Genomic DNA, 10,561 nt, shown 5'->3' with positions numbered 1-10,561 from the left:
GAGAAACGACGCGTGGCTGCTGACTCAGCCCTAGCGTCTACCACGTGTCCCCTGGGCATCCCAAACGAACAAATTACCTCCTAAACGAGCGAATGGCATCCCAAACGAATAAATGTGTAAGGCCCCGTTACCGGTAACCCTACTTTCGTGTTGGATTTACTTATAAACACAGTTCTAAATATCAGAGTTAATTAAAAACTTTACGCGGAATATAAAACTTTCATAAAACATTACATATCGATTCATAATCATGTCTTAAAACATTCCTCTTGTCTTTCAAAATCAAAACATAACTTATAAAACATATCAGATCTTCAGATGCCAGGCTTTAGTCTTCTGCCATGTGTCCTCCACTCAAGCCAGCTGTCTCAACCTACTCACTTGCGTGCATACTAAAAGTCAGCTACGCTGAGTGAGTTCTAGTTAATCATACAATACCATACAATACCTTATTACATACATACGTACTTAACCTCATAACTTTCTTTCATACACACATAAGTACTCATGCCTTCATTCTTACTTACATACTTTCTTTCTTACTTACATACTTTCTTTACATTCATAATCATACGTTTTAAAGAGCCTTTCGCCCTATAACCTCACAGATATTATAAGGGTCTGGTCCCTAACATCACAGATATTATAAGGGTCTGGTCCCTAACATCACAGATATTATAAGGGTCTGGTCCCTAACATCACATATATTATGAGGGTCTGGTCCCTAACATCACAGATATTATGAGGGTCAGGTCCCTAACATCACAGATATTATTAGGGTCTGGTTCCTAACATCACAGATATTATTAGGGTCTGGTCCCTTGTTTTCGAATATTAGTAGGGTTCGATTCCCTCTTCGTTACCATACAACCATACATCATACCTCGAGTATTATTAGGGCTCGGTACCCTTTTCGTAACCATACAACCATACAACCGTCATTTCCTTCTTTTATTAACTTTATTACGTTCATACACATAAACATACATATCATACTTGCCATATTTATAACGTTACAACCTGACAGTACGTGCAATATCCGAAGATCGTTCACGTACCATCAAGCAATCATTCATACATAGCATACTTACCATATTTATAACGTTACAACCTGACAGTACGTGCAATATCCGAAGATCGTTCACGTACCATCAAGCAATCATTCATACATATCACATATATCACATATGGCATACACTTATCACTTAGGATAAATGTATTAACAACACATCAAGTATGCACACAGCCCCGAAAACATAACAAGGAATGGGGCTAGAAACTCACCTGGATCCTGTTACGCTCGCCGTTGATCGTAATTCCTTTCTTTAACTGGGCTCGGCTAACTGTATAATATTTACACATATCAATTAACTACTACTACTCGTTTTGTATTTCTATCTATATATGACCCACAACGAACGGGGGTCCGGGGGCAGCGCCCCTGGCAGCGGGGTTCTAGGGGCGGCAGCCCCTAGCGGGGTCCAAGGGGCAGAGCCCCTGGCTGGGGTTAAGCTGCCAGGTCAGCTTGGAAAAATTTTATTTTCGATAACTGCCTTAACACATTTTCCATTAGGTTTTTAATTTATTTTCTAAACGAACTTCACTTCAGGCGAAGTTAAACCTCGGGCGAACTTGGCTTCAGGCGAAGTTAAACCTTAGGCGAACTTGGCTTCAGGCGAAGTTACACCTTAGGCGAACTTGGCTTCAGGCGAAGTTAAACCTTAGGCGAACTTGGCTTCAGGCGAAGTTAAACCTTAGGCGAACTTGGCTTCAGGCGAAGTTATCCTTAGGCGAACTTGGATTCAGGCAAAGTTATCCTTAGGCGAACTTGGCTTCAGGCGAAGTTATCCTTAGGCGAACTTGGCTTCAGGCGAAGTTATCCTTAGGCGAACTTGGCCGTAGGCGAAGTTATCCTTAGGCGAAGTTACGCTTGAAGGCGAAGTTCATCAGGCGAACTTAATCTTGCAGGCGAAGTTATCGCGCTGCAGATCTGTTTGCCCATAACTCCTTCGTTTCTTAGCCAAATAACTCGATTTTGGTACCCACGGAATCGTATGATCGGCGCCTACAAATCCCAACCATCAAATCGGCCTAAAATCGACGTTTTAGGGGTCCGATTTGGGCAGTTTGGGTTTCGGGTCCGGTTAACCCATCCAATCCTAACCATTTACAGTAATAATAGCTTTGTTGGATTGTTCTTACCTTACCAACTCAGATCTATCAACAAAATCTCGGGTTTCGGCTTCGAATCTTGATCGGTTAGTATGTGTGTTTTGAGGAGTGTGTGGAGTGTGTGTGGAGTTTGGTGAGAAATGAGATATTTTGGGATTTTGGGGGTATTTATATCCCTGAAATCCCATTCTCATTTATCCTATCTCAATTAATCCAAGTCCATGACCCGCTCCTACTCGATATTAATAATTAAAACGCGAAATCACTAACATAACTTTCTTTATTCAACATTATAAATTTTAGGATGTTACAAAATGATATCTCAAACGAACAAATGACATGCCAAATGAACAAATGACCTCCCAAATGAACGAATGACATCCTAAAAGAACAAATGACCTCCAAACGAACAAATGACATCCCAAATGAACAAATGACCTCCCAAACGAATAAATGATATCTCAAACAAACAAATGACATTTTCAAAAACGTTACATAATAAAAAACGTTATATTTTCGAAAACGTTACATAATCGAAAACGTTACATTATCGGAAAAGTTACATTTTCGAAAACGTTACATAATCAGGCAACATACATTACATTGGCACACTTGCATATACGTATCAAAGATACGCATTACATACTCAACATGTTTACCTTTCTGTCATACATACATACATACATTCTTACTTTCATACTTTCATACATTCATACTTTTATTATTTCATACTTTCTTGTTTTAGCTTACGTAATACATACAAAATTATCTCCACATTTTAAAGAGTCTTTCGCCCGTCCTATAACCTCACAGATATTATTAGGGTATGGCCCTTACATTCACAGATATTATTAGGGTATGTTCCCTACATTTGCATATATTATTAGGCTATTTTCCCTGCATTCACAAATATTATTAGGATATGTTTCCTACATTCCATACAACCATGCATACCTTTACACATGTATATATATCTACATACATACTTCTAACCTTTACTTCATACATTTCGCATTACTATACTATTCATAAAGCATTCATATACCATACAGTTGCCACTTAAGGTAAGTGGATTGACTAACCACATAGGAGTATGCACACAACCTCAAAAACATAACAGGGAAAAGGGGCTAGAAACTCGCATGGATCTTGTTTCTTTCGGAGTTAAAGATCACACCTCTTTTCAACTGGGCACGGTTAACTGTGTAACAAATTTCAAGCATCACTTAACTACTCTAATCAGATCATATTTCTAGATTGGTGTATCCCCTAATGAACGAGGGTCCGGGGGAAGCCATTAGTAGGGTCAAAGGGGCAGAGCCTCTATCTAGGGTTAAGCTGCCAGGTCAGCTTGGAAAAATTGTATTTTCGTTAATAAGTCTTTGTTAAAAATTTATTAGAAAAATTGTTTTTTAAACGAATCGAATGCCAAAACAAATCAAATCCCAAACAAATCAAATCGAATTCCCAAACGAATCGCATCAAATTCCAAAACGAATCGAATCATAAACGAATCGGATTTCAAAACGAATCGAGTTGAATCCCAAATGAATCGAATCGAGTTTTCTTCCAATCTAATCGAATTCTCATAAATTCGATTCAAATCGGGTTTTCGTAGCTTTCAGCTATACTCATTTTTCTTTCATCCCTTAAGGACTGTTTTTCTACTACAACGATTCTGGGTCATAACAACTTCATCTCTTTGCTTTTACACGGATAGAACGGTACCCGGTTGGTTCCGCCTCCCGTCCGATAGCCGTTTGTTACAACGTTTACATTTTTCCTACTTAATATAAGTCGATCTAGTACCCTATCGACTTTCATGGCAAACCGGCATCAAATGCATAACCTTTTATCTTAAAACATACCTTTTTGGATCCGATTTGCTTTGGATCTGGAGTCAACACGTGATCTAGAGGTGTTTCTTGTTGTTTGATGATGCTTTAACATGAAATCTGCCCTCCTTTAGCTCGGATTTAGATCTGGATTTGAAGAAGCGTGTTTGTGTATTTTTAAGTGTGTGGAGGAAAGATGGTGGAATAAGGGTTTAAGGCTTATGGAAGGTCTTGGGGGGTTTATTTAGTATAGCCTATGAACCTTAAGGCCCATAATCATCCCCTTAATCCATCTTTTATTTTCAAGCCCGCAACTCAACTTATAATTATTTACTTAATTAAATAATAACACACCATTTAAATAAATAGCATTCTTTTATTTATTATTAGAAAAAGTAGGATGTTACGTAATAGCACCAATATTATACACAAAAGAATATGCATTGTTCACCTCAATTGATTTTGTTTATATACAAAATCTTGTAAAATACTAAGAGCATGTTTGAGATTGAGTTTGAAAAATACTTATTGGCTTATGGCCTTTCAAAAAATCATTTTGAAAAGCAAGAATTTGATGCTTTTGAAAAACTGTTTTTTAACCCTTTCAAAAAGCTAAAATAAAAATGATTTTTCTGATTGCCAAGCACATTTTAATTTATTGGCTTTTTGAAAACACCAATAAGCCAATAATCATTTTTCACACTCAGTCCCAAACATGCTCTAAGTCGTTTTCAACCATTTTTATAAAACTTGTGGTAAAACATTTTTCAACATTTAAATTATAGCAAAAATCAAAGTATAGAAGGATTTAGAATCCAAAGCATATACAAACAGAAAGTGTTAGGTGTGACATGCTTGTTATAATCATGAAGTAGAGTGGAAGTTAGCATCTATAACTAAGCGTAACATGTTCTTTTCACCTTATTTTCTTTCCTGGCTATCATAATAATTGATGTGTATATAACATATCTATAAAATCAAAAAATTTTACAAATCATTTAGCAAAAGAATTATATTATTTTACTACAGTTACGTTAAAACCATCATGATCGACTACACAGACACAAGGACCGTGTAGAAGATAGAGGGAGACTTAGGTCCTAAACCAAGGACAGTCCTTGTCACCGTGACAGGCACCAGTCTTCCATGCACCATTGTATCTATGTTCATGTAAAGGAAATGAAGTAGACGTAGAACATAGACAAAAGAGACACACCACCCTCTCAGATTGACACACAAACACAAACACAGATGGTGATGTTAATATATGATTACATCAATCTAAAATGTTCCAAAATATGACAAAACTTAAACTCTATCCTAAGCTTAATCCATGGTTCCACTTAAAAAATAATGCATGGCTTCTCTTCTTCTTTGTCTTCACCAAAACTCTGAAATCAAAGCTTGAATTCATCAGCAATGGCGACGACTGCTTGGGATCACTTGGGAGAGATTGCAAATGTGGCTCAGCTTACAGGGTTTGACGCAGTGAGGTTAATCGGGATGATCATAAAAGCTGCAAGCACAGCGCGTTTGCACAAGAACAACTGCAGGCAATTTGCAATGCATTTGAGGTTGATTGGAAATCTTTTAGACCAGTTAAAGATAACTGAGCTTAAGAAGTATCCAGAAACAAGGGAGCCATTAGAGCAGCTAGAGGATGCATTGAGGAGGTCTTACATTTTGGTTAACTCTTGTCAAGTTAGAAGCTATTTGTACCTGCTTGCAATGGGGTGGACAATTGTTTACCAGTTCAGGAAGGCTCAAGATGAGATTGATCGGTATTTGAAGATCATCCCGCTCATCAGTCTCGTTGATAATTCTCGAGTTAGGGTATATAACTTGATTTTCTTCTTAATGAATTTCTTTTTTTTTTTTTTGTTTAACAACAGTAGCATTCTCACTTAGTCGAATAGGTGGATCAATTTAGCGTCATATCGGGTTGACGGGTTAATTGATGATCGAACTTGAATATGACCGTATATTTATTTCTGTAAAAACATCAACCTTAATCCGCACCTTAAATTTTTGTATCCCTGACCCATGAAATCCATTTATCTAAACAAGTTAAACTGATCGACGGGTTGTAAGCTGGTTAAACGGGTGGTAATAAATGAGTTAATTGGAAGTAAGCGGTTTGACGATATTAAACGGGTTGACAGGTCAGCCTATTAATTAAACGGCTAATATAGGTAAACCTGAATACGATTCGTGAAACCCATTTATCTAAACATGGCAAACTGATTGACGGGCTGTAAACCAGTTATAAAGGTTAACTGATGGTAATAAATGGGTTAACGAGAAGTAAACAGGTGCCAAAAAAAAATCATTCAAATTTTAAATGGGTTGACAATATATAAACTACTTTTACTTTTTATACTAATTTTAAACGGGTTGATAGGTCTACCTCTTTAACTAAATGTGATAAATACATGAACCGAGCATGACCCGTTTAATTAAACAGGTTAAATAGGTAAACCCAAACACAACCCGTTTAATTAAAACATGTTAAACTAGTCCTATTTATTAAACGAGTTAGAAATGATGCACTGAACTTAGTATTGTAATAATAATGTTCTTCTAATCATGATTTAGGCATCAACTACTTTACTACTTTAAAAAGTTATAACAGATAAAAAGTATATGTTAGTTAACCCGCTCATATTAAAATGGCCCCGTTTCAACCCAAAAGAGATTTACAAGCAAATCTTTTAAGCAGGAAAGATTGGAATATATAGAAACGGACCGGCATGAATACACATTGGATGATGAAGACAGAAAAGTGCAAGAAATTATTATGAACCCTGATCCATCCTTTACTGATGTAGCCATTTTAAGGAGATCATTTTCTTATAGCCACCCAAATTCACCTTTCAATGAGATTATCAAGAAAGAAAATGAAAACCTTCGTTTCGAACAACAGAATTCACAATCTTACGTGGACGCTGACCAGAGTGAAATTATTCAAAATTTGATGGACATAGCCCAAGTTTTTGCTTCAAATCCTCAATGTCAGAAAGATATTCCATATCATCCATACGCCAGCGACAATCAAGAACATGAAACTAGTGGTGATATGCAAATAGTTGTTCATTCGGGTTCAAATTATCAATGTCAGGAAGACATGCCGTATTATCCATATGTCAATCAAGAATATGAAAATAGTAACGATATGCAATTAGTTGTTCATTCGGGTTCAAATTATCAATGTGAGGAGGATACGCCATATTATCCGTATGTCAGCAGCAATCAAGAACAAGAAAATAGTAATGATATGCAGATTGTTCTTCATTCGGCTTCAAATTATGAATATGACAAAGATATGTCATACTATCCATATGTCAGCAGCAATCAAGAATACGAAAATAGTAATGACATGCAAATAGTTCTTCATTCGGCTTCAAATTATGAATCTGACAAAGATATGCCATATTATCCATATGTTAGCAGCAATCATGAGCATGGAACTAGTAATGATATGCAAATAATTGTTCATTCAGTTTCGAATGTTCAATTTGAGAAGGCTATACCATATTATCCAAATGTCAGAAGCAATGAAAGACATGAAAATAGAAATGATATGCAACAAGCTATTCATTCAGCTTTAAGGTTGGCATATATTTTATGCATACAAGGATCTATTATCTATATATGTACTTGTGATGTCTAAGAGTACTTTTATGTGATGTTATGGCAGAAGCTCTTCTTCCACTTCATCTAGACAAGATTTACTTTCTTCTAGAAGAATTCATCGGCATGAAGAATGGCATTCGGGCTCACTTGGTTGTTGTTCTGAGCCAATGATGTGTATGTCCTGCAGTGATTCTTGAAGTTGTAAGCCATTTTAAAACCTGATGTTATTGGTTTTGTAAACTAAGCAAGTTGTTATTCTTTGTGTAGGCTTAAAAACCTTATTTTTCCCATGTGGAACACTCTCAAAAATTGCTACTGTGGCTACAAACAGACACATGAGTAAGATACTGTACTTATCAATTCAAATTAGCACCTTAGATCTTCCTTTTCCATTTGAATGACAACTTTAATACGATAATAATATAAAACTTTGGATATAAACGATTTAGGAAGTTGTAAGCATTAAACTTTCCTTTTAGCGGCTTTCAACACGTTTGACCCGTTTAACTGGTTCATTTGGCCCCCTTAATATCTGACACAACCCAAATAGACTAAATTGAAAGTACTGAAATTGCCAACTGATTTAACTTTATGTGATCATTTAACTAAAGATGAGCACTTTTCTATTTTTATTAATTTTCTATAACGTATAGAAGCTCACACCAGCATTTGTGTTTGCATCAGCTTCTGCAGATGCCTGCAATGAGCTTTTGGCTTACTCTCTAATAGCATCATGCTGTTGCTATACTTGTTGTATCAGGAGGAAGCTTCGGAATGCATTAAACATCAAGGTAATAATCATTCAATGACAGCCCGATCACCAATTAATGTAGCTTAAACGTCATGTATGTTAACATAAATTAGTTGAATATTCATTCTTCTTTTTCATTCAGAAGTCAAAACTTAATATATGCTGCATTGTTTCACAGGGAGGGTGGTGTAACGATTTCTTGTTACATTTTTTCTGTTGTTATTGTGCACTAGTCCAAGAACTTCGAGAAGTTGAGATACGAGGAATTCATGGTATGCCATAAATAGGTTTTTTTTTTTTTGTTGATGTCAACATAAATTTATTTTTGGGGATAACTGATTATTATGTGATCAATATGGGTTCCATATCAACATTTGCAGGTCCCCAAAAGACAAAAACAAGCCCCCCTTCATGGCAATACATGGAATCCTAAGAGTGACCATATAACATATTCTTTTTAACAGCCCATATTGTGGTCTTGGATCATTGTGTTCTTGATTCTTTCATCTGTTTTGTTGGTTTTATGATGGTTAGCTGCTTCGTATTTGTGGACAGTGAATATGAAAATGTTTACAGTTTGACTTGATGATCAACAAGCAATTCTGTTTGTTTAGTAATGGGTAACTACACTAAAATGTATTTCACTTACCATATATTGTTATTGTACGTAGCAAACTAAAAATATACCTTTCTTTTTTTGAAAAAAATAGTTATTGTTTCTTGAAATTTATGTATGAATTAGTAATTACCTGAAATTTATTTTGAAAAAAAGTCATTTATGTTCGTTTATTTAATAGACGAACGAACATAAACACACGTTTTGTTCGTTCATATATGTTCGTGAACGTCCGTTTATTTATGTCTGTTTATCTTCGTTTATTTTATTTACATATTAATAGAAAATTATTAAATATTATCTTGAAGAGTTATCTACTTATTGATTTTGTATATTTTTGTTCATTTGTGTTCATTTAAGTTTGTTCATATATATTCATTTATTATGTTTGTTTATGTTTGCTCACTTTTGTTAATATATGTTCGTTTATGTTCGTGAGCTGTTCGTTTAAAATTTAAACAAACGAATATAAACTAACACGAACATGTACAGTTTTAAATAACGAACACAAAATATGTGTTCGATTAATAGCCCGTGTTCGTTTAAAGTTAAATAAATGAACACAAAAATGCCAATTTTCGTGTTCGGATCGGTTCATTTATATGCGTATAAAGATGAAAAGAACTATTTTGGGGCAAATTAAGCATCTTTGTTCTTGTTGATAATTTGTAGTATGTATTTTGATTACTTAATAGAACTTGGATGATTTAAATAGATTATGAAAATATAACCATGTTACAAGTAAATATTCTTATATGTTTAAAACCAATATAAAATTATAAAATCACACTAATGTTTACCAAAGTACATCACTAGATATATACAGGGTGGCCGGGTGGTCGACGGTCACAGGCCCGACACCCCGCTAGGCCCGAATATTTATTTATTTTTTAATTATATGTATTTTTATTAAAACAATATGTATACTTAGTGTTTAAACTCAATTACATAATCACTAGTTTGGTATAGTGGCAAAAGATTATTACTTCCAATCAAAAGGTCATGAGTTCTAGTCTCATTTGAGACATGTTTAACCCTATTTTTATACAAAAGTTTTTTAAACAACCTAAATTATAACCAAGTAAGGCCATATCAAAATTAAATTGTTTAAACTTAACAAAATACTCCTTTTACTTAAGACCCAAAATAATTTTCGCCTTCGGCCCAAAATTTTTTTTGCTTTCTCGGAGCCGGCCCTGGATATATACAACAGTTTGAATGAAAAGCGTGGACATTAACCTACTCAATATTGGTTTGCTGAAGATATATATATATATATAACTATAAATATACACAAAACAATATAATTATATGCATATAAAAAGATATAGAGATTTAATAAATAGTATACAAGTTGAACTAGATGTTCAAAATTAGGCATGGGCTGAGCGCCAGAGCTCAAAAGCAAAATTTCTTGAATTAAACCAGCCAAGATAGGACTTGGAAAATAATGTAGACCAAATTTGTGTTAACTGGGACAATAGTAGTCTTTAATTTAAGCGGAATCAATTTAGTTTGGTATAAAAGAAAAAAAAAGGGAATTTCATGTCATTT

At 34.9% G+C, this 10,561-nt stretch overlaps 1 protein-coding gene across 1 annotated transcript; it reads left to right on the top strand.

The window, feature by feature from the left end:
* The first annotated feature begins 5,426 nt into the window (after window positions 1–5,426).
* Window positions 5,427–8,962, top strand: LOC143552388 (protein MID1-COMPLEMENTING ACTIVITY 1-like). Its single transcript, XM_077042626.1, has 7 exons — window positions 5,427–5,840; window positions 6,727–7,616; window positions 7,705–7,814; window positions 7,908–7,979; window positions 8,325–8,431; window positions 8,570–8,663; window positions 8,772–8,962. Exons 1-7 carry the CDS (start codon window positions 5,427–5,429, stop codon window positions 8,822–8,824), a joined length of 1,740 nt encoding a protein of 579 aa, XP_076898741.1. The 3' UTR covers window positions 8,825–8,962.
* Window positions 8,963–10,561: the final 1,599 nt, after the last annotated feature.

This window comes from Bidens hawaiensis, unplaced genomic scaffold (assembly GCF_021521415.1).
Source record: "Bidens hawaiensis isolate Kalapana, Puna unplaced genomic scaffold, B.hawaiensis_p1.1 tig00016868_1, whole genome shotgun sequence".
Taxonomy (NCBI): Eukaryota; Viridiplantae; Streptophyta; class Magnoliopsida; order Asterales; family Asteraceae; genus Bidens; species Bidens hawaiensis.
Note: the sequence above shows the minus strand (reverse complement) of the source record. Positions and strands in the feature narration are given on the sequence as shown.